This window comes from Hydractinia symbiolongicarpus, chromosome 7 (assembly GCF_029227915.1).
Source record: "Hydractinia symbiolongicarpus strain clone_291-10 chromosome 7, HSymV2.1, whole genome shotgun sequence".
NCBI lineage: Eukaryota > Metazoa > Cnidaria > Hydrozoa > Anthoathecata > Hydractiniidae > Hydractinia > Hydractinia symbiolongicarpus.
In genome coordinates, this window is record NC_079881.1 from 32,783,183 (window position 1) to 32,808,594 (window position 25,412).

The 25,412-nt window shown below is 35.1% G+C and overlaps 2 protein-coding genes across 2 annotated transcripts; both read right to left on the reverse strand.

The window, feature by feature from the left end:
- Nucleotides 1–964: 964 nt before the first annotated feature.
- Nucleotides 965–2,267, reverse strand: LOC130648672 (uncharacterized). Its single transcript, XM_057454727.1, has 2 exons — nt 2,252–2,267; nt 965–2,115 (listed from the first exon to the last, which is right to left on the reverse strand). The coding sequence occupies exons 1-2, from the start codon at nt 2,265–2,267 to the stop codon at nt 965–967; spliced, it is 1,167 nt and encodes a 388-aa protein (XP_057310710.1).
- Nucleotides 2,268–15,754: 13,487 nt separating this feature from the next.
- On the reverse strand, nt 15,755–24,994 carry LOC130648698 (E3 ubiquitin-protein ligase ZNF598-like). Its single transcript, XM_057454761.1, has 5 exons — nt 24,609–24,994; nt 20,501–21,014; nt 19,819–19,954; nt 19,003–19,227; nt 15,755–18,205 (listed from the first exon to the last, which is right to left on the reverse strand). The coding sequence occupies exons 1-5, from the start codon at nt 24,828–24,830 to the stop codon at nt 16,735–16,737; spliced, it is 2,568 nt and encodes an 855-aa protein (XP_057310744.1). The 5' UTR covers nt 24,831–24,994; the 3' UTR covers nt 15,755–16,734.
- Between the last annotated feature and the right edge of the window lie 418 nt (nt 24,995–25,412).

Below are 25,412 nucleotides of genomic sequence, written 5' to 3' on the forward strand. Positions count from 1 at the left end.
TAATCACATTTCGCTATCTCTAAGAGAAGTCATACCAACGACAGGAAGAAATCTAGAGTCGACAGAAACAAGCTATAAGCTGGATCCTGTACACTTCTACATTTCCTCGGCCTAGAAAGCAGCACCTAATTATACGAGAATAAAATTAGTGCTCTTGACATGCTCCATATGATTGAAAAGAATATTTGTGGAGGGATCACACAAGCAGTACATCGCTGTGTCACGGCCAACAACAAGTATATGTGTAATGAGTATACTGAAACCAAAGAATCCTCGTATCTGCAGTAATTCGATGCCAACAACCTCTTTGGGTGGGCCATGACTCAGGAACTGCCAACACAAGACTTCAAATCAGTCCCTAAGACCGATAGATTTACGGCGAAGCAAATTGCAAATGAGTTCAAGGAAGTCTTTTCTAAGCTTATGAACTTCTCTGTCTTTGGGAAGACTATGGAAAATGTGATGCCATTGTAACATGAAACTAGTGACGAGTGAGAAGACGTACATTTGGCTGGTAACGTAGCCGAAATTTAAAGGTGTCCTTGATTCAGCAAGCATCTCATGGGGGTCGATCAAAACGGAGATCAAAGTGCTGGAGCCTGTGTATCTTGGAAAAGAAACTCTGCTATATGGTTTAAGACAGCTGCGTATGCCACATACATACGGAAGACTTCTACAACGATATAGTTGCCGATGTAGAGACGCGCTTCGATACAAGCGTATACAGAAAGGGAAACGCATGGCAGCTTCCGATTGGTAAGGACAAGAATGTTAGTTGGTAGAGCAGTTTTTTAAGATATTAAAAAATAAGAACGACAAAATCTACGACATATCCAAATATATCTTTCAGCAAGCTTTCGCCAACGCCCAGGTTGGCATGTTAACACTGCTTCTAAATTTTATTTTACAAGTTAGAGATAAAATACTAAACATAATAGGATATAATAGGAAGAAAATAGAGCTATTATAATAATTCTAAAGGCATAGATTTTACCGTGTTATTTAAAATGGGACGGTCACGCTCAATTAATAAGCTCTCCATCAGAGTAAGTTTAAAATCTTTAGACTCTTCCGCAAGTACTGAGAAGTTGTGAAACGATGCTGGAGAGTAATTGCAAAAAATTAAATGTTCGCGAACGGCACTGGCCTGCGGACTAAGTTTAACGCGTTTACCTGTAAGTGCAGAAATACCTAAATGCTCGGACATACGGACTTTAAAATGGCGTTTTGTTTTGCCATAATAAGTGGCGTTGCAGCCACTACACTTAAAACAATAAACGAGTCCGGAGCGTAACGATTCGGGTAATCTGTCCTTAAAGGCAAAGCAGCTACGTAGCCTCCTCTTAGAAAAAAATATAAGTTTAACATTACAATGTGCCAGTTTCTGCTTAAACAAACGGTGCAAACGTGTTCTAATTTGTAAGGTAATCTTTCCTAAAAAAGGTAAAACAAGGACTAACTCTTTCTTAGGAGCAAGGGAAACTTGTTCCTTCGGTTCGTAATTTCTGCTCTTGAAAATTCTGCGACAGAATTCAAAAACCTTTGAAGGGTATCCATTCCTTCCAAGAATAGTCTGCAACTGAGATATTTCTACATGAAATTTATTAAGATCTGAACACAGATGGTAACAACGATAAAGTAAAGAAAAAATCAAGCCGTGTTTATATTCCATGGGTATGAAACTAGAAAAGTTAGTATAAACTCCACCAAATGTTGGTTTCCTATATACGTTGGTGACAAAAGAATCACCTTCACGCATGACGCAAACGTCCAAGAATGGAAAAACCTTATCACATTCTTTTTCAAACGTGAATTTAATATTCTGATGCCTAGAATTAATATATTCATAAAAATTTTGAACATGCTCACGTGATTCAAATAAAACAAAAATATCATCAACATATCGGCTATAATAGATCGGCTTAAATTCAGACGGACAATTTTTAAGCCAAATGTTTTCATAATGACACATAAAAATATTGGCCAGTGTAGGCCCTAACGGAGACCTCATGGCCACACCGTCAATTTGCTTATAATATACGCCGTTGAAAACAAAAATAGACTCGGTAGTCGCTAGAGTAAGAAGATGTTTCAAATCTTTCTTAGGAATACCACCTATACAATTAGATTCTATCTAATTGATAATTTGACAAGATAATTTGACATTTTGTCAAGAATGTTGTAAATTTGATGGTGGCGAAAAAAATCATGACAGACTTCGTGGCACTGCAAAATTGTGCAAAAGTCTTACGCAGAAGCACAGTCATCTAAAAGCGAAGGGTGTGAAAAAATGCATCACGGAAAAGTCCATTACCTTCGGACGACTGCAAGTGATGCGTGGTGGAAGGTGTTGATGTACACGCTAGCTGAATATTGCACCAACAAAAAAGTGAATAGGTGGGCGTTTGTAACATTGAAGTTTTGAGATCAGGTTCAAACTACAAATTATTAATTAAACTAATAAATAAGCAAATTAATTTTACGATGCGATGTGAATTGAACTACAAAATAGCCTAGCCACTGCCAAACGAATGAATAAATAAAACAGAAGCTTACCAGCCGGCCTAAAACGACAGAAGTTTGTTGGTCAAACTGATTTTTGAGTAAAGTTTCATATGGATTGAGACCAATTTTAACAGCAAAGCACTTTTCTCATCATTGTTAGAGTTTCTCCCCATCGCATGTAAACTACACTTTACAAAATGCGCTTATTTATAAAAAGATTGTTAAGCTATAGCGTACAAATAATTGTATTTACAATACATAATACAAGATCAACGTAAAAAAGCAAATGACTCAACAATACAATAACAAAACATTACGAACATTGAGTAAAAGACTAATTAAACTTTTGTTATTCTATATGTCACGAAACTTCACACTTGCCAGGTAACGGTCCAGTAGATCAAGCATCAAGTCTACACTGAAATGTTGAAATAACTGTCGCTAAACCAATCTGATGACAATAGGCTCGTACAGGCGAATCTGATCTGAACACTAACCTGTGGGCACTATGCTCGAAGCAAAAAGAATAGCACTCACTTCCCGTAAATATAAAAAATAAGATCAGACGGATGCGCCTCATCTATTCAAAGATATTTACGCATTTCTGAATAAGCGAGAACTTTTTGTGTAAATGCAAAAATGTTGTGCGTGGTGATGCGTGGCTTATCACACGCCTAATAATCAAGGTAATGCTGAAGGTGTATAATTGTGACATATGTCGGGAAATAATGTCTGTGCTTCGGGAAGTTTCCACTTATAAAAATGGCTTAATTAAAGTGTAGCACGAAAAGAGTTTCTGTATGAAGTATCAAAAGTTACTGGCAGTTGAATCAAAACCCTCTAAGTTAAATGTGCATAAACGACAACAATAAGTATGAAAAAGCTTGTTTTGTTTTTCCAACAAGCTTGGAAGTATGCCTAAGCATGGCTAAAGCTCTTCTTTACGCGTTGCTATTGCTCTGATTTTTACGATACCGGCATGCTGTAAATAAGATGTCTTTACTCGTGGAAATGTTTGATGTGGTAGATCTACCTGCCGAAGCTATGAGCACCAAGGAGAAGCATTAAGAGATGCCCTCCGAAAAGGGACACCTCTTACCAAAGAAGTGTACGAGGCGGTTGAAAAGACGTATTATTAATATTAATATTTTAAGAGGATACAATTCAGTTATTTACAAAATGACTGCTATCAATATGCGTCCTTTATAAGTGTATGTGCGTGCGTGAAAACAAAAACTTTAGACACAAGAACAAAAGACAAAAGTATGACAAATCAAAAGAACTAAGAGGACAGCACAGAAATATTGAAACTCAAAAAGCATAAAGCATTAAAAAAGTGAAAAAGAAAATACAGTAGCAAGAAAAATCCAATAGCAAGCTTATTAGAACAACCTGAATAAATAGTTTATTTATATATTCATAAAAAATATTGGCATCACTTTCGCCTCTACCCTTGATTGCGAGACCATAATAAAATTTTGCTCCCATATGGTAAAAAGACTTTTTTCAAATTCAAGCTTACATTTTGGGGGTTTTATTAACTTTTCGTTATTCCATACATTGTGCGACTCTGAATCTCGAAATAAACTTGAAAGTTTAGACAAACGTCATTATCTAAGCACTTTCATACATAAATTATTGCTTTCTTCTTGACGATGTCTTTAATGGACGGCAGTTCTTCTTCGACATTCTGCTCCGCACGTTGTTCCAATTATCTCAGTTTGGACGACTGTGTTCTTGTGAGATGCAGCTTTACCATGTTTGTATACGTCAGTATTGGAAGAATCGTAGATAAGTAAATTCGCATAGCTGCAACCTTGGTGAAATAAGGTCGAAGTTTGACCATTAAATTGATGCGAACATTTTTTGTACGATGCATCAAAATCATCATTCAGCGTGAAACGTTTATCTGGAACGTGCCCAAGGTAAGTTTAAGAATTGGTGTTATTATTGGTTTAAATTTTGTACCATCCTCGAATAGGATGCGGTTGATTTGCGATTTTATTCGACGTTCCAAATAGCATCACCTCTGTTATTCACACACTTATGTTAATAACCAATTTGTTTTCATCAAAATATATAGCAACTATTTTAGACTCTTCTGTCAGTGTTGTTTTGTTTGACTGTGAGTTTTTATCTGCAAAGTAAATGACGGTGTCATCAGCATAAATTACAGTTTTTGATGATTAGATATTTGCTTCCGCATCTGAACGTATTGAATTCTTCTAAGGTATTGACTTCTATGCCGAATATGTTCAACAAGGGGCTGCACGAGACAGGAGAAAAACCAGATCAAGCGTTCTCTTCGCATGCCATCTCTGTGCATGAGGAAAGATATCGGGAAAGACCCTATCATCAGAGATTCTATGGCGGATATAGGGATCCTTGTGTATTGCGCATCCGATAAATTTCTCGTCTCCCTGATGGCTGCTGCACATTACTTGAACCACACTCAGTTGTCCAAGGGGAAGGAAGATGCCAAGGCGTAGTTGAATAAGAAGATGATGAATGTGGCAACTCTAGATGAAGTTGAACGCCTATGGAACATATTATAATCCAGACCAGACCATTAAAGATTGGACGAGAGGATGGAAGGTTGGGATTGGATAAAAATTGTATTGGATGAGGGTTTTAAATTAGTGGGTAGGTTTGATGTCAGCGTAAGCATAAATATCGTTGGCGATATAGCTCGTAAATACCTTGTCGAGGCACTTTACAAAGTGGAATCCACGTCTCTAGCAGCTGCAGATATTGCGAGATGATCAGTTATCTCCAAAGTAGGATCTCTACGCTATGCCAAAGTCCTTTCAATGTGATAACGCGGCCGAGTTCAATTCGAATGCCACGGGACTCTTGCAAGGTAATGATGTAGATATAAAGCGTGCTGCGACTAAATATCAACATCCTTTTACAGCCTTTGTTGAGTTGTTTAAGAAGGTCCTTGCAAAGAAACTTTTTAAACCACAAGATGCGCAGGAACTTATAATAATAACAAGGATGGTACGATATGTGTGAAGTACCTGTACTCAACAGTGTCAAAAGTGTCAAGAGTCCTGAACATCTATGACTGGCATGAAGCCTTCAAAGCCATGAAGTAAAATCTTACTCGCGAAGAGCAAAGAGTAGAGTACGGTCTCTACCTATTTAGAATTAATTTTTCCTCAGAAACAGAGCTAAAGTAAAAATATAACATAACATAAAACAAAAATCAAAACGTAGAGATTAAAATGGTTTGATAATGTTTCTTTGTTTATTAATTACTTATCAAATGGTTGACATTTTAGATTTGGAATTACCTGTACAAAAAATCGTCTCCCGCTTTTGTTAATATTTATGCAAATCTAGCTATTCATCTGTTTTGTCAGAATTAATTTGTTTTTAGATGTTTAAATTAGACTGTATTTTGCACTAAACAGATGTGGCCTGAACATTTACTCAATATAATTTTTATACACATTTACTTTAGTAACAAATTATATATTTTCCTATCCAAATCATTGCACTTTGAAAAACATTATTCAAACTATTCTTTGTAGCAGTGATAGGACGTTACACTAAATAGACTTCATAGATTGTTAGTTCCCATTAACAATGCTAGAATTGTTTCGCATAGCAAGCCCTGCATTTACAGAACTACTTCATGGTACCTTCATAAACAATGACACAGTTACGTGTAAGCAATTTAAAGCAATCGACGTAAGGTGTTTGTTATGAAAATTGCAGAAGGAAACAGTTTTCTCATTTGGAGAGAGACATTAATTAAAAACAATGATAAAACTTGCGTTATGTTAAAGAGATAGCTGTTTTTATAAGTTCTGTTTAGTTTTCTAGAAAAAAGAACATGTCACGCATGCCCTATATGACCAGACGATAAAAAAATATAACGTCTATAATATTCTTATTTTCACGACAATGCTATATCCGCAGATACTTTATTGCGCATCATATCTGTAATTAATAAAATTGTTTTTTATTAATATGCAATCCTATAAAAGTTCTTTTTCTCACTTTATCCAAGCAAGCTTTTCTCCCTTTCGTTGATTTAAAATCGGGTAAAATTACGACGATTTTAGCTACAAATTGCATCAGAACAACATTTCGGTTTAAAAGGAGGAAGGAATACTATACCATACCGAATCGTATAATATATCATCATATCGAGATATATTATAATTTAAAATCTCTGAGTAGGATTTATATGAAATTATCTATTGTTTATCATCAATAGATTTAATGGAAATGATGACATCACCATATCTCGAAACTCCGGTCGTCTGTTTGTTGATATTTATTGTATGAGTCATATACATGATTCAAACGCGAGTGTGGCTAAACAGATTATATTTTAACTTTTAACAATAAAAACAAGTAAACCCATGTCAATAGCCTGCGATAAACTCACTAACAAAATACTTATTTTACTGAGTAGCACAAGAAATGAATTCAATCTGTACTGGGGATAGCGGTCAGAAGTAGGGGAATTCAATGGTATATAAACGAAAAATTTTAATGGTATACATACCAAAGCAAAACACCACAAAAACACATTTATATGATTCTAATATGGTTTTTTGCGTAATCATAAGGCTGAAAACAGGATCTGTTGAAATAGAAGTTTTAAACCTGGGGGATGAGTTATAGGACAAAACGGTTCGTTAAAGAAAATGAAACATCTTGACTTGCTAACTTTCACCTATCCGTAATTTGGAAAGATAGGCGTGTTCATCTTTTTTGATTAAACGGATGATCTTTCTCTATTGAAATTTCGTGAATCTATTGTTATTAACGTTAAATGTTATGTATCACTTTTCAAATATTGTGCAAGTTGAAAACAAGATAGATAGTAAAACCAATCAAGGGAAAAATAAAGAGAAGAATTGCATCAGCAAAGAAAGAAAATGAAATTATGGGGTGATTTTATCGAGAAATAGCGTGAAGGAAGGTTGCTAAAAAACGAATTGTTGCAGCAAGCTTTTGTATGGATAACTCTTTGTACGTCTGGATCAAAAATTTTCGTATTCAAACTGATGTTCTTTTCAAAATTCGAGTAGTAATGTGGATGTTACAGCCAGATTTTCCCTTAGTTTTACCGAAGGTTTTATCGGAATGGATTATTTTCTTTTTCTCATTCTTGTTTTTAAAACGGTCGCTATAGCGACACGTCTTTTCATTCTGCCTACCACGATTCGAAAGAATTTTGAAGCATGCTGTACGTTTAAACAAGAAACCTTTCCACAAAATTTCCCCTACAAGTTAACCGTCAAGTTTACATTTAAACGGATCGTGTAAATCAGCTTAAGGTTTTAATCTTTTGAAAGCTCTAAAATCATATGAGAATAATTTATTTTTCGTTTTTTTTAAAAAAACTTATTCATTATTGTGAATGTTAAATAAAAACAGTTATTCTTTACTCAGAAAATACTTATACAGCAGAGCAAAAAAGCATGTCATGTCAATGCCTATGAAGAAACACGGTAGGACTTTATAAAATGTGTCTGAGTACACGTAATTATTCCCAAAATCTTGTGTTTGTGCATATACTCATTTTTAATTAGTTTTATTTGCATATGTATTAGTGTGATAAACGAATCTGTGTTTATGATATAAGGCTGTGGAGGTACTTTCCTGTACCCACTCAGTACTTTCGGTTTTGATAAGAAGAAATTGTATAAAGTCGTTTGTTTGATGTTTGGTAAAAAAAATTTACTAACGAAAGGTGGAAACAGCTTAAGGAAACAAGATGAAGACAGCTACATTTAAATTCAGCTGTAAGTAACATATTTGCTAAAAATATGCCATAACTGAAACAGGAAAAACAATTTTGCATAACGGACCCGTTAATTTGTTTTATTTAGGTATTGGCTTTTTGACATTTACCTTTGTACTTCTAATTAAAATAGATCATTTCATCTTTTTTTATATCATCTAACTTCAAGCTGGCATCGCGCCATACTTTATATTCTAAATAACTCTTAGCTATACTCTTCTAAAGTGGGTAATGATCCTCACAGGATACTAATTCACCTTAAGTCGCAAGTATAAAACTTCAGTTGTTTTCATTTTAAGGTTGTGAAAACATTTCGATGAGACATCGAGATTTTATTTCATTTTGTTTCATTTCAGCAAAAAGCAAAACCACGCAGTCGACATCAAATACAAGCCAACAAACTTCATCAAAAAAAAAAATAAAAGTAAAAAGCGTCACAATTGTCACCTCGACTGGAATAAAATTCAATTTAAAATGAGAATAACTTCAGTTACTCTAAAGTTATATATCCAGCTTGAAGATCTAACGCGTTATGTCGAGACAGTTCAACCACGTCTAGAAGATTGCTGTCATGTATGCAACAAAAGAAGAAGAAGAGAAAATTAAAGTTAAAGCATAAAACATAAAATATATATATGTGATAGAATTATTAACGTGTATTTATTATAACTTCTTTTGCGTTTCCCGTTTAAAGAAAAGTTATATGCTTGAATTGATTTGTCCTTGATTTATTTGATATCTGTGAACTAACCAATATCTGTGAACCAACTTTATTATTGCATACCTAAAAGTTAAACAGAAAGAATGTTCTTTCTGTTTAAAGACATTGTATTATATTGGTTCCGTAAAATCCGCAGTTTTATGCGTTCTGCAGATTACACCGGCCAGCCACACTTATAAAGGCCACATGGCCTTTTAAATTATTTGAAGTCTTTATTTCGATTCATAATTTACGGTCCTTCCTTAATAATATACTCTTATAAAGTTGTTTTAATAAATTTAATTTCTGGAATTTTAAAGCAAAAATGTTTTTTATCAATTTTATTAGTTTCAGCGATGTCTCTCTATTTATTTATCAACTACTGGTAAGCACGAATATTTCTAAAGTTTTAGCTCCAATAATATAATAAAAACTGTTTTATCTATCTATACTGAGAAATATTACCCTCACTTAAAACTCAAAAGTATAGACTGAGCTTGAACTCTCACGGAAACTTATTCCTTAAAACAAAATTATGTTGACCAATTGCTTGTGCAATGACGGGGTAACGACGGTTTATAAACTGTTTTTATTTTAACTATCATTGAGGTAGATTTAATTTTTGAATAATATGTTACACGCGCAAACTATAATGGTGTGTGCGCTTCATTTGACTCACGACATACTGCATGCCTGTACTAAAGTACTCCACCGGAATGTGTGACATAATTTGTGGGGTTTTTTGAACGCTCTGCCGAGCGTTCAACGACAAGTCGGTGTTACTGATACGTCAGAAACATATCCACAGCTTTCTTTGAAACTGTGTAAAAGAGCACGAAGAAAACATTTTTAAAGACTGTTATTATTTCAAAGTTTTAGCTATCTGTTTCGGGTATGTAATCTTATGATGTCCCCGTATATCGGCATTTTGTTTAGAATAATGCACTTCATTTTTTTCATAACTGGCTAGCTAGGGATGTAGCTAACTGGTCAGTAAGTGCTAAGTAGCTAGACTATACATCAGTCAATCAATTCAATATTTGAAGAAAGCATAATACTGACATGGTATCTCTGTTTTCTAGCTGAGTAAGGTTTTTAGCTATCGAGCTGTTGGTCATAACAATTGTAGTAAAAAGTAGTGATATTTTGTTTTTTAACTTTAACGATAGGCGAACATTGCAAAGATTCTCTGTTTGGTTCCCCCAACCGACAGTCAATAACGTGTTAAATTTGAATTTTATGGTAATAAATTCTTATTTGTAATAAAATCGTCACTTTTGAGTCGGATTATGCTGCACAGTCTCAACCTGACCTACAATTATAATTTATGATTGCGAAATATATATAAGAAATATATGAACCGCCATTATTGTTGTCTTCTGTTTTAAATTGTTGGCATTGAGTGTCAAGGATCCTGTAAACTAATTTAAAATGAGGCACAAAGCTCCATTTAAACGAGGCACCCAGGTTATCGTTAATAGCTTAATGGCGCGTATTTGTGGCTTAATAGTTGAACACATTCTGTTTTAATTTTTTTGGGTTTTTTTATTTGCTTACCGACCGAAACTATCTTTAGGGGCTCAAACGACTGTAATGGCAGATATTTGTGACGTCTGTCTTATTGGGAATTTAACCCTTACGACTTAAATATGAAAACCCTACCTTTCTTAGAAAAGTTTGTCCACCATTTTAGGAAAAGGTTCGATTTTTTACAATTAGTTTACTATACTGTTATGTTGTTGCTATTGCTAGATGTTGTTGTTATTGTAGCACTTTATCTGCGTACAGACTTGCAACCATTCATATTTACTTTGTATTATTCTAGCACTTGTTGTTGGTCTTATGTAAATAATCGCATCGTTGTATAACAAGAAATTTCAATTCAAGGACAACAGAAATTTCAACCGACTCAGATTTTAGAACCCGAACAGAGAATAGTTGTCGTCGACCCGTGGAAAAATCTATGGGGTCCCCCGTCCTTTATATATCGCATACCGTGTTTCCATAACGGACAGACACACAGACAGACAGACAGACAGACAGACGGACGGTTATTATTATAAGGATATACATAATAGACTAGAATATTTATGTATTCTTTGTCTGGGTCCCGTTAAAAGCATATTTGTAATGGATTTAAGATGTCAACCTTAATTAGGTTGTTAAAGTATATAATGATGCCATACAGTTAACCATCTCATGTACCTTCTATTTAAGCAGCAAGTCACGTAAGGGACACGTCAATACTCACAATTTCCAGTACAAAACTTCTCTGTTTAAGCTATTTCTCAAACTGAGCAATGCCATGTCTTTTGTTTATTTAGATGCGTTATCAATATTTTACTGGTTATTATCAATACCTTTATGTTTATCGCATATCTTTGGGATGCTTTTTCTACTCGTCATAATATTCTTATTTTTGTGCAAAAACATACCGTTTTTTAGTTATTATTACAAATTTTTATAAGCAATCAAGTTGCTAAGGGCTCATACAGAAATTTAACTCAATAGCTAAGCAACCGCTAACCAACTCGACAGACTGATATGAGACAGATAATTCATTTCCATTCTTCGTAGCACATTGTTCTAGTGGGAAAACCAAAGAGGCGCTGAGAATGACTTGAAACTCCCTCGCCTTTTATCAATTTATAGGTATAAGCGTGCTATCCACGTGTCTCATGATTTCTTACGAGGAAGTCTCCTAAGAGGATTCAAGACGAATGTCGTCTTTTTTGTTTCAACTTGTTATGCTTCTAAAGTATTTGTTGCGAATCTTTATACGTGATTTTTACAGAGAGTGGTGTGCCTTATATCATAAGCGACTGTGCATGCTACAACTTTGGTTTCTTTTATCACGTCAGTTGTTCACAGAGGATATAAGATTCAGGCTCTCGGGTTATTTAATTTATTGATTCTTGAAATGATTATTGTATTGTTGTGTCGTAGTGATAAGACTGAAAATAGCTAATGATTTTCAGACCTCTCTCTTTTTAAGTAAAAAGAAAGTTCCTAAACAGAAACGTGGACTGAACTATTCACATAAACGGCTAAACATCTTTCTTCCGATACAATAAGATTGTCAAATTAGAGAAATAAATAATAGTATGGTTATTCCAAAATTTATTAAGCTCAATCGAGGCAAAAAACAATATTAGATTACTGTGGAAGCCGAGGAGGGTTAAACCTTATTTATTTTCGAAGTCGAGATTTATTTTAGAAATCCAGACTTATTTTCAAAGTAGAGATTGATTTTAGAAATCGACATTTATTATAGAACCAGTTTCCAAATCTACTGTTGTAGGGACATTATACTTCCATATCTACTTTTCGAAATCGGGTTTTGAAATCAGTTTTTGAAATCGGATTTTAAAATCGGGTTTTGAAATCAAGTTTTGAAATCAGGTTTTAAAATTGTGATCAAGTTTTGAAATCAGGTTTTAAAATCGGCTTAGATTCATAATGGTGTCAAAAGCACATGGAAGTAGGTAAATTGAAAACTATGTTTTGTGGTGATTGTGGTAATATTATACAAACAGATCACATATTCTGTAGCATATGTGGAACAAGAAGGAGTGCATTTGCAAGGGTAATAACTCTTGGATGAAAAAAATAAAACAATGATTATTTCCTACTACGTTGGTCAAGGAAATTGTTACGAAACTATAATTCAGTTTTTAAGTACCATAACACGTAGACTTAGAGTGGACTAAGAGAGAATGATATTTCGCCACCAACTGAAGCAGCCGTCCGTTGTATTATAATAGTTGAATAAAATGACCCTTCACGTATGAAAGGATATCGAAGTATGTGGAATATGCTTCGCACTACTTATCACATGACAGTCCCAAGAGATATGGTCATGAAAATACTAAAGGAAGAAGACAAAAAGGTTGACAATCGAAATCAATTCTTTCTTTTTCAAGTTTTAAAAGCCGAAAACTCTTAAATAACGAGGGCTCCGAGGACAAGGGTAGAAATAATAGAATCACAACGAAAAAAATAACCAGCCCGAAAAATGGCTCCAAAACTCTAACTCTAAAAATGGCTAAAAATCGAAAAACGGAAGGGTTTGAATATCTTCGTATCAGAAATTTCAAGACAAAAAACGACAATAATTTGCTGAATTTTTTCTATATAATATTTGATTGTTTTCTAATATCAAGAATTACTCGAAAACAATGCATTTTCTTTCTGGACTCTCTTCTTTTTTTGCCGCTCAAAAACATTTCACGAGTATCTCTACTCCCATTTCCAGAATCTTGATGAAGTTGACTTTTTCTTTCACTTTTTTTTTCTTCAACGGTGTGGCAAGCATGCTAGTTAACGGAGGAAGTGTCATCACAAAATTGAAATTAAGTTCCCCATCAGTTTTTCTTCCACAGTTTCAGTATATACAAATATATTGTGAACAAATTGTCATTCGCAAAAATTTTAGTTCCCAAAAATGAAGATTTTGGAAAATTCGCGAAAGTTTTTTCTGTAAATTTTTTTTCCCCGAAGTGGAATTCGCGAAAACTAACTTCGCGAAATTTCGCGATTTTTTGTCATCGCGAAAATTTCTGCCTTTAAAGTAGGCAAGGAGCAACGTCGATTTCGAAGGTTGTTCCGTCGCACTTATTTTTCCAATGAACCAAATGACGTTTGGCATGCCGACGGGTACGATAAGCTCAAGCCGTATTGGTTACCGTTACATGGCTTTGAGGATGGCTACTCACGTTGCATTATTTGGCTTAAAATATGTTAAGGTAATAACAACCCCATCGTTCCAGCTAATTTTTATACAAATTCAGTAGCAGAGATTGGTTTTACCATAAAACTACTTAGAACAGACGCAAGAACAAGTACACAAAACAGAACAATGACATGAATTCAATGTTATATGCTTCAGAGTACAGATGCGCATAAGTATGGGTCATCACAATCAAATCAGGGAATAGAGAAGTGGTGATCGCATTTTAGATGAGGATTTAATTTGTACTTTTTGGACAATCAACATTGATATCAATAAGACTGAAAATTTAACACAATTTAAAATATTTTATTTTTCGCTTTTGCGCATTTTTTGACATTGGCCCCATAATGGCCGTAAAACATAAATTTGCCGGTCTTAACCGCCGTAAAAAAATAGTAAAAGTCTGCGAAGCTCATGCGGATCGTTTAATTTTTCATAAAAAGCCGCATAAAAATGTGAAAGGGTGCGCTCATTTAGCGCACTCCCAGTAAAAATAGGGTTAACGGTTGGGTTATTGACTATTTCATAATATTCAGTGGAGATATAATATTAGGACTCCATCCTCATATAGAAAGTGCTTGGTTTATCACAAGTTTTTACAGGCACAATTAAATCACGTGACTTAGAATGGAATTCCCATAGCATTCGCAACTCCCGGCACACTCTAGTAGCTGGAAAACCAAATTAATTGTACTTTTACTAGAAAGTTCTTGTTGGAACCAGTAGGAGAGAAAATGTATGTGAAAAGATCTTTAAAAACTGTCCATGTAATACTGTCTCTTTTTGTCGAAAGAACAAGTTCAAAAACCTTTGTTGTTCCAAACTTGAAATTGCCAATTGTGTTCATACGATTTTTGAACTGCTGAATTTCAGTGTGTACACAGTAAAGAAAAAAGCCCTGCTGTCAGGGTAAACTAAAGTATACTCTTCGTATGAAACAAAATACTGATCATGATCAGAGTGTTTTTTGACTGCGATTTCAGTCACCGGGTTTGCAGTCATGTCATTTTCAATATTAATTGGAAGTCTTGATCCACGAACTTTCTACAGAGTTTCCTTGTCATTCATGAAGCCAACGTCTATTGTCACATGGTCATCCCTTTGTTTTAAATATTTTCCCTTATTTCCTCTTTCTTCTGGTCCACAAAGTTAGAAAAGGTAAGTGGTTCATTTGTGGAAGGATGATGCATGCTTGCACTTGAAAGTGGTATAACTTCTTTGTTTAAATTTCTTTTCTTTTCACAGCGGACACAGAACGTACGTTCTATGCCTGGAATTTCAGTCCCGCAAGCACACCAGTACTTGTCCGCCATGTTTACATTTTACATAGATTTACGGACCAAAAGCTGGATTCTGAAACGCAATTCCGAAAGTGGATTTAAATGTATAATTCAGATTTCCTAATCAGATGCCCTAAAAATTAGAGGATATAAATTAAGTATAGCCATTACCGTTAATTAGAAAACGCGTTAAATTAGTTGTTCGTTTTTTTTTATATTGCGGCAAAAAAAAATATTTTTTTCGTGCGCATATTCAGAATCTAAACGATCTTTAAAATATTTCGCTCGTTCACACTCGTTTAAACTGTAAGCAAGTCCCATGCCTTGTCCCCAGTGTTTGTCACTAGGTATGACTTTTTGCTTTCCACACATCCTATCAAGATTCACAACTGTAGTAAAAACTTTGCAAGCTTCTCAAACGAGTTACCCTTGTATTCATATTGCGATAACAGTTCACTGGTATCTTTCTATAAGTTAGGTTAAACATGTCACATATTTCTGTCTCTAAAATCCTTGCTTGTCCTCAAGAATTTGCGAAAATTAACAAACATTTTTCAAGCATTTAGCTCTTTAGAATACCCAGGTTCTACTAGACGATTTTTAGCCGAAAATGCTTACTTGTCATTTTTAACCGGATCGGAATGTTAAGAGTATTTGCATAGATTTAGATTTATAGATTAGAATTATCGATCGTAGCGAAAGTGCCATCAAGATTTCACCCTGAAAGGCTCTCACAAAATCTTGGTAATATACAAAATACAAAAAATATATAGAATTTCAAGTTCATTTGTCAAATTCGTATTTTTTCCCAACTCGTACATGCGTAATAAATAGTAACTATTTTATCTTTAAATTTACTAAATATAGAAATATATATAAAATAGCAGATCAACACTTGCTGATAACAAAAATCTCAATTTAGAATTTACATAACAAAAAAAAGTAACACTCCTCCTTTATGGTTAAATGTTTTAGTAAACGGGTAGAAAAATACTACCCAAGAATTGTGAACAGGTTCTTTTTGACATGGCGAAATTCATTATTTATTTTATCCCAAATTTAGGTAAAAATTATGAACAAGTAAGAGAAGAAGTAAAACGAGAAACAAGATATTGCCAGATGTCTGTTTTAAAAAAAATTATAAAAAAAATAGGGAATTAATCATGAATTTTAGACCAAATCTGTTTTCCCTTAGTTCGCATTTTCTTTGTTTCGCCAAACGTTCCCGCTGATTCGTTCCTGTTAAAAGGTGATAAATTACCTTGCACACAAAATTTAGCATCAGTAAAACCACCACAAGAAATGAAATTAAAGGATGAAGAGAAACACGTGAAAAAATAAGTACGCGAAATACCGGCTGACATTAGGGAGGGAGGGGATTAAGGGTATAAATCGGGTGATTTTGGTTGAAATGCACATTGCCAATTCAGTTTATAAGACGTTCTATGGACAACAATTACGTACGTGAATGACACAGACCTGAAATCTTAACGAAAAGGGTGAAAGTTAAGGTAGTTAAGAAAGTTGAGGCAGGAGTATAAGAGGCTGTGGATTTAATTTAGAAAATTAACAATACGATTTAATTGGTCAGTCATCCGTTCAGTTTGAAAATACTCTCGCGCTTTAATTCATTTTTAAAATTTACCGAAAAATAATTTTTTGGGATATTGCTCAAAACGTTTCTCTGGGTAAATAAGTACAAAAGAAATCTTTGCCATTTCACATCAGTCGCGAACAAAAACAAGGCAGTTTATTTACCCCATGCGTTTTCCACCCTAATTTGTCGATAACTATTATTGATTGGCGCAAAATTACGCGTTCTTTTTTTCTTCACGTCAGTTGGTAAAGCCGGAAAATCTTCACTGTGACTTTCCATGTGCTCCAAAGCTTTATCCTTCGGAAATGTTTGCCCACATTCGCCACAACGACCCATTGCAATTTCAACCGGTTCTTTATTAACATTAGCCGCACCCCATACTGCTGGGGGGTCGTAACTAGTAGGAGGTGCACTCTCTTGTACCTCCTTCCACTGCTTTGCCAGTACCTTTGCGTTGTTATGCACTAGCAGTAACTGCTGCTGCTTCTTCTCATCAGGCAATAACGCGACTAACTCGGAAAACACGTACTTCAAGTTTTCACCTAACAACTCTCTAATTCCTATGTAATACTCTTCCGCATTTTTAAGTTCACGACGAAATTCGCCGGACAGGGTTTTGAAGACGCTCAGGTTAAAATCATCTAAGTAAGCTTGCAACATAGCTAGTAAACGCATGTTTCGTTCCATTCGAAGGGAATGCTCATCAGGCTGTTTCTGAAGACCAGGTGGTTGACTTTTTGCAGTTTCTTTTTTAGCTGACGGTTTATTAAATGGTTTCCCGAAACCAGGTGGTTGACTCTTTGCAGTTTCCTTCTGAACTAAAGGTTTGTCAGACTGTTTTCGAAGACCAGGGGGTTCTGATTTTGTCGACTGTGTTTTCGTTGGAGGTGTTTGTAATCCTGGTGGTGTCTTCCCTTTTACCGACGTAGGGTCTTTTTTCAAACCTTCACTTTTACTGAGACCGCTTGATGCAGTTTTTTCTGCTTTTTCTTCGACACTAAAACCGGGAGGTTTTCTAACATTTAAATCGCTTTCGTTATTACTACTTGGTTTGCTGGAAGACAGAGAGGGAAAGTCTGCTTCTGAACTGACTTTTGAACGACCTGACTGTTGGCTCCATGATTTCGTCTTCCCCTTCTTCTTCGTTTTTATTGGTATACCATTTATGCTATCCGTCCATCCCTTGTTAGCGTGGGTAGGCGCCCGACTTTTCGGTGGTTGTTTAACCTTCATAGGTGGACCTAAAGCTGGAAAGGCTTCCTCGCGCTTCTTTTGAATTGATTGCTGGATATTATTAGCACCAGGTAGAGAAGGAAAATCCTCATTTTTCGGCACCACAGGGCGATGCACTGGCTCTTTAGGAGGACTAACTTCAGCCTTTGGTTTATCTCTCATTATCGCAGACAAATCTTCGGTAGGATGTTGATCAGCTTCTTGCACGTCTCTTGGTTTCTCCTGCTTTCGACTTCGCCGTGGTTCAGACGGTTTGTCAAGACGTTCCGACAATCCAATGACGTCGTCATCGCTATCGTTCATACTTACTTCACGTAAGCGGTTATGAATGTCGGGTTCAGAAGAGCTGAGAGATGCAGCGGCAGCAGCCATACCAACGTGTTGTAAGTCTCTAATAAAGTAGAATATTTTGTTGTTAAAAACGCGATATAAAATGAGATAAAAAATGAGATAAAAAATGAGATAAAAAAAGTGAAAAAACACAAGTACCAAGTTTTAAATCTTTGCAAGCGCATTCTCTATCCCAGCCTATCCCATTTATTTTATACTGTAAAGCGGTGCCTACATGCCAAATATGCAAGGGAGAGGACAGAGAAACCTCAAGGTATAGAAGTCATTGACAGAAAGCATTGACAAAATTTAACTAACTAAAGATTCTGTTATGTTAAAGAAGATATTTTAGTACATGCGCTAACAAGCAGCTGTTCGCTCGAACATTCTCAGCTGAAAAAGACTACATGAATGAACTGCGAAATTGACCTGAAAAATCTTGCTCGTTGTCAGATACTTTAAATCGAAAACTTTGGCGGGGAAAATTTCGGCTAAAAAGACGGCCAAAAATTTGTAAGATAAAGTTTTAAAAATATTGCTAATTTTTCTTCCGCGAAATGTTAGCTTCTTAAATATTCTAGGCTATCGAATCACAAAGTAGCACTGTTTATATTTCAATAAATATGCTGGTCACACTCGCCTACCATTTTTATAATTGAAAATGACGAAAAAGGCATGGCAAACCTTTACGCCCTTAAGGGTGTTTGTTCAGGCTTACTAATAAAAAGGTACTTCTTCGCACGTTCTAATAAATAGGTACTTGTTCACACGTACTAATAAATAGGTACTTGTTCACACGCACTAAGATGAGGGTACTTGCTCACACATACAAATTAAAAGGTACTTGCTTACACATACCTATTATTGACTTCTTCAGCTTCATGTCTTCTTGTTTTTCCCTGAAACTCCTTTCTGTCCTTTTCAACGTTCTCGTAGTCATAATAATTCAAAGTGCCTCGATGATCGCGATGATATCGATGCCTCGCTCCACCTGCGCCTCGGCGTTTGCTGTGTTCTTCCTTCCGAACATCTTCGTAATCGGAACCATTAACAACACCTGATTGTTGTTGACGACCGCGAAAGCTAAAAGGGTAAATTAATGTTAATATTCTACAACAACTTTCCCACTGTATATAAAAACCCTCGCGGTAAAATTTTTGGGAGCTTATTGTAAATCCAGTTTACATGGAAATCTTGTAAATCTTTTTGTCATTAACAACTGCCTTGTTTAGTACATAATAGCTGTCAGGACATCTGTGTTTGCGAGATATTTAATTGTGCGACATATAGAAAGCGCGATATAAAAAAGACTAGTACATAACATAATAGTACAATTTTAGATTTTTGAATAAACCGCAGACGTAAATATCAATTTTTGATGTTCCATGGAAAAAACGACTAAACCAATGTACTTCTCCATAAACAGAAAAGCAAAATATAGAGGGGTGGGTTGGAGCTGCACCGCCCTTACCCTTTTCCCCAGTAAAAAGGAGCCTATGCAAGTTAACTCTGTTTTTTGTTTTTATTGCACAGTTTTCTCACATGCTACCTCATATTTAAGCCATTTAGGACAAAAAAGTGAAAATTATAAAAAAAGTAAAGCATACACTAGAGGTCGAATGCTTCATACACTCATCTTGTGGTTAAAAACTTATTTACAGGATGACAGCTTACTTGTAGTCGATGTCAATCTTTCTTGCTTCTTTCGCTTCCAGTTTACTCAACTTTTTACCGTGGGCTGCAAGTTTATGCGCTTGGTAGTCAATCTTGTCACGAAAAACCGACGTAAACTTTTCATTGAAACAGTTGCCTAATAAAAGAGTCACACCAATTATAAGCTGGTGGAAAATATAAAGCAAGTTAAAAACAATGTTTTCCTGAGATTAAATTCGAACATTTAAAATTGTAACTGGGATTTTATGCACATGATGTTTACCGACATGGAGTAGAGCTAGCAGCTGGAATGAACTTAATGCTACACTTCAAACAATGGTCTAACTGTCAAAGTGTTTTGACTTCAATATAATCTCTGGAAAAAGCTTTATGGCTTCTAGTGTGTTAAGAATTCATGTTTTTCAACTTCTCCAGTAATTCGAAGACAAGTATTTATAATTTTAATTTGTTTTTCTCGGTAATAAGAGATAAAACATGACAAAGTGGCTTGGAAGATAACGATTTTATAGCTGTACTGTTTCTCATTCACAAAGGCTACATTTACCTTAAGACAATTTCCTATTCTTAAAAACAAACAATAAAGTATAAATTTTGAAAAATAAGAAATTTAACTTGGTCATTTTAAGGTGATAAGTCACTTCTATTGATTTTGCGAAAAGAAAATACATGATCCAGCACTTACCTTCATCACATAAATAGTGTGCAGATGAAAAGTGCTTTCTTAGATCTCGATAAACATCATAATAATCCTGCTTGCCATCATGTTCACAAAAATGACACCAAAAGTGGTTTTTACGCAAGTGCAGTAAAAGAGCATCGTTATCAAAAAAGCGGTCATCACAAAACTTGCATTCAGGATGACCACGATGTGAACGTTCATCTTTGTCACCTTCTTTGCGATGATGAACTAAGTCCCTCTTTGTGTACAATTTCAATTCTCTTGAAAACAAGCTTAAGTTGTCGATACAGATTTGACAGAATTGTTTCTCATGCACCTTTCTAATGTGACTCTTTAAGTCTTTAAGAGAACCAAAAGGAGACTCTTTTTCGCCACATTCAGTGCAAGCGTTAGATACCAAATCCTCGTACGCATCTTTAACTGTTTTATTTTCAAATCGAATTCCATACTTTGATTTTTGCATCATATCTTCTACCTTGAAGTCCGTAAATCTTCTAACATTTTTGCAGAAGACAACCTAAAGTGGAAAAACATTTTGTTAGAATTATTATTATGATTCCAAATATTTATACAGAATACAGACACTACAGCATTGTTCACCCAATCTCCCTTCACATGGCCCAAACATGCCTGCGCTGTGAACAAAATCATGGACATTGTGATTACGAAGCAAACTCTTTGAACTTTTCGTAGCTTTGTTTTCCTACTTTAAGCCTTCAATTTGTAGTTAGGAGAGTTTTTGCCAATTTAGCTTTAGTTTAACTTAGATACATACTTGTAGTTCTTGATTAATCAAAGCTTCTTTTATGAGAGGTTGAAAAGTGCGTGTTTCCCCTCACTCGAAAGTTGTAATACGTGGCATTTTCACCAGGAAAATTATTTGTTACAGCACCAACTACGGCCAGGGATTATAAATTATGTACATATAACCTTCATTTATTTATTACAATGCTATAGGTTAATTTCTTGTTTGAAACACTTAATCTTTTAGCTTCAAAAAAACTAAAGTCTATCAATTCAACCACTTTATTTGTCAATGTTGGTTTCTATTTTTTTCAAAAATTCTTGAAACTCTCATGAAAAGTTGTGAATAGAGAAAATTCAATCAACTCTGTGCGAATTACATACATGGTGCTGTCCTTTAGCCACCCTGTTAACAGTTCTCTATCCCCACAAAAGGATTGGAAATAATAGACTTAAGACATTTCCATATTAAAAAAATATGGCGCCCTAACGGCCACATACATTTAGGTGGATTTAATGCTTTAAACAATGTAAAGTTTCATTTTAATAATAAATATTGTAATAAACAACCTGTTGTTATTGTTTTCTTTGACATTCTTCATTTTCCTATCTTTAATCGTGATGAAACAACCACATGGTTGGTCCTGTGTTAAAAATAGACCCCGGGTGGGTCACAAACTAAGCTAACAGGGTTTAGGGGACCGGAAATGAATTTGAAGCATTTTGGGAGCGTTAACAGTTGGCATATAAGAACGTTTAATTCCCTCTATCAGTACGGGATCTTTCCCTGATCGGGTGAGTGTCCCCCGATTGAGTTAACCACTCGATTGAGTGAGTCGGCACTGGCGGCAATTTTTCACGACCACCCGATTGAGTGAGTCATAACTGGCGGTAAATTTTTAGCTAGCTAAATACATAAACAAATCAAATTTGCTTGGAAGAGACTTAGTTCTTGCCTAACATCTAGTCAGCTTAATCTGTTAAAGATATCAATATTTCTCTACTATACTTAGTGTCAGATATGATAAAAAATATGCACATTTTTCTCTATATAGCTTGCTATACTGGCTTCTTACTAAACTAATTCCAAGCACATGTCTATAAGACAACTAAAATAAGCTTCAGAGGCACAACATGTGCAACCTAGACTGAAAATATGCACCATGTAGTCAATCCAACTTAAGAAATCATCAATAGCATTGGAACGGCACGGTGATTTTTTTTATCAGTGAAACGGCGCAAAATAAGTTTATGACTTAATGTAAACAAAAATTATATTGCACTTTTGGCCAGCGGCTTGCCCTTTTAAAAAGCAATTTTAAGCAAGAAAATTACTCACCCGATTCAGGTAAGTCTCTTCCGATCGGGTGGTTGCGCACTCACTCGATCGGGTGATTTATCCCGACCGGGGGACAGTCACCCGATCGGGGAAAGACCCTGTACTGTCTATTGCAGATTATACTATGATGACCAGATTAGAGTGTCTATTAAGAAAAATAATTGGTGGCCGGTTTAGGGTGATTTTGGTTGTTTTCTCTGTTCACCCAGGGTCTATTTGTGCCGTACAGGTGACAAATGGGCATATTGGTGTACGAACATAAAGGCCTCGTCAGGAAGAAAAATGCTGGAGTGCGAGCTTCGCACGTCATGATACTTCTTAATAATTTTGAGGCATGCGTTGTTCGCACGGCATAATCTTAAATGGTGTGTGCTCATTTTTGTTCCATTTTTTTTTCCGAATAATCATAGAACTCGCATACAGCAACACTTATTTTTGCCATGTTATAAAAAGCTGGTAATTTGTTGTGACGAAACTAAAATGTGTGATGCGTTCATTATTCATTATTTTTGAAGAAAAAAAGTATACGACGTAGCAACAGAACGAAGAAAAATTATAAAACATGCAAGTTACAGTCATAAAAATCTTTCAGTTAATAACTTTTTTGTAAATATTTTTTTAAAGGTAAATATTTTTTATTTTTATATTTTTCAAAAAAAAATATCATTAAACATTAAACTGTTTTTTTATAAAAAATCCCTCACGTTATTATTTTGCTTCGATCTTAAATCTTATCCCCCCCTAAACAAAACAATAACAAGCTTTGTGACGTCCTGTTTATATGGTGATGTTTTAAAACTATACAGATTGTTGTCTGAGTTGTAAAGGAATGTTTGTTGAAAAATAATAAGAAAGCAAAGTCTGCATGTGGCAATTGATCACCATAACTATAATTAGATATCATGCTGACTCTGTGCTTGCGAAAGAACATGCTGGAAGTGATTTCTGCGAAAGAACATGCTGGAAGTGGGAAAAGTTGAACTTTAAAATTTATTTATTAATTTCAAAAGAGCAGCGAAATTAAAAAAAAATTAAATGGTGAATTAAAATTAATGTCTCTGTTTTTTTTTAATATAACTCGCAAGTAACATGATATATTTTTTTAAAGATTTACTTGCGAGTAGTTTAATTATTGATTACTCATATTTATTTTACTTGCACTCGCATTGTACTCTCACTCTGAGTTATTTTACTCACATTTATTTGTACTCATACTCTCAAAGATGTGTAGCTTCACTCACGATCAGCACTTTATATTATTCTTGTGCGCATTCATTGAACAGAACATTATTTATTTTGGTGTGCGATTAGCGCACACCTAAGGTATTTAATGTTTTTTATGGCGTGTGAAGATCGCACAGGAACATTCAAACATGGCGTGTGTGGGTGTGTGCGCGTGCGATCGCACGCCATTCCTGACGAGGCCTGAACATACCTGTACTTATGAAGACTAGACGATAGTTCTTCATCATAGCCGTAAATAAGTTTTGAAGGTACATGTAAACCCTGGCTGTATATGGGCGAACCCACTTTTGCAGCATATTGGCCTATTGATATATTCTACAGCAGATCAACCACTGGATTAAGTATTATTCCCCAGTGGGTTGATACTGCTGTAAAGTTTTCAAGTGTAAATCAATTAAGATACTGCCATAAATCATCCAAATGTAAATGGATAAGATAAATTCAGTGGGTTTAAACAGGAAGTGCTAATTAAAGGGGGCCTTCAAAAAAATTTTTGGGCCCAGTTAGCGGGATATCGCTGCTAAGGGGGAAGGGAGTCTGAAGTTTAAAAAAAAAATCTGCTAAGGATTGAGAAATTTTAAAAATTTGTTTGTGGCTAAAAAATTCTTTGTCATTCACGAGCATGATTGCTCTGGTCATCAATTCCGATAACATTTATCTACAAAAAACCCCTGAGCCTTCCAAGATTTATTCTGAATCTTAGCGGCGATATCCCGCTAAGCAGGGCGCAAAAAAACTGACAAATCAAAGAAGAAATACACTACTGCATATATTTTCACATACCTGATCCATCTCAGCCCTGCATGCTGCACAATAAAACTGGTTTGAAAGTACCCTCATTCGGGCTGAACATTTATAACAAATCGGATGATCGCACACCCCCACAGCAAAATATGAAGCTTTTTCAACACAAAGTACACAATTTCCATCTTTTGATTCCGAAACAGAACGCTCCCTAAGAATTTTACTTTTCGTTCCTTGGTCTTTAAAGGAAGCAGTAGACATCTTAACTGCTAGGTATAGTAATCCGAGTAAAAACTTTAACTAGCTAGCTAAAGACAACTTTATAAAATAAAAAAATACAGAGCTCACTACTTTGACTAAAAGTATTTCACCAACCAATTCGCTGATGTTGCGATGGTCCATACTACGGCCCTAGTAAACGTTTTGCACGATGGCCGGGAAACTGATAGTCGATAACTTAAGTTGGTTTTGACTTTTTATTCTTTAACAACGAAAAACGTATTAGTTTTTGTTTATGGCGTGACTGATTTTTAAAATGTAATGTCATTAATTTTTGAAAGGAATTTATTGAACCAAAATTATATAAAGATAAAAACCATATGAAAATGTAATCCCCAGACACATTGGTCGAATACAAACTCCATGTTTACCAGTTCATATAAAACATGTTACGAGAACAGAAATTTACATCCAAATTAGAAAATTTCTCTTTTATATAAAAGTAAACAGTGTGGCTGCCTGATTAGAAATATTAATTAAAAAAAAGAGGGCAAGAAGGATCGAACCAATGTATGCAGCATAAGCCGGTACAAATATTACCGGGGGTACATTATGCAACATTAT

What these genes read in the sequence shown, in the direction of transcription:
- LOC130648698 (XM_057454761.1), bottom strand. Translation starts at nt 24,830, where the DNA reads ATGTCTACTGCTTCCTTTAAAGACCAAGGAACGAAAAGTAAAATTCTT. An exon ending in GCAGGGCTGAGATGGATCAG is followed by an intron (nt 21,015 to 24,608) that starts GTATGTGAAAAT and finishes TTTCCACTTTAG; the next exon opens with GTTGTCTTCTGCAAAAATGT. An exon ending in ACACTATTTATGTGATGAAG is followed by an intron (nt 19,955 to 20,500) that starts GTAAGTGCTGGA and finishes CTCTTTTATTAG; the next exon opens with GCAACTGTTTCAATGAAAAG.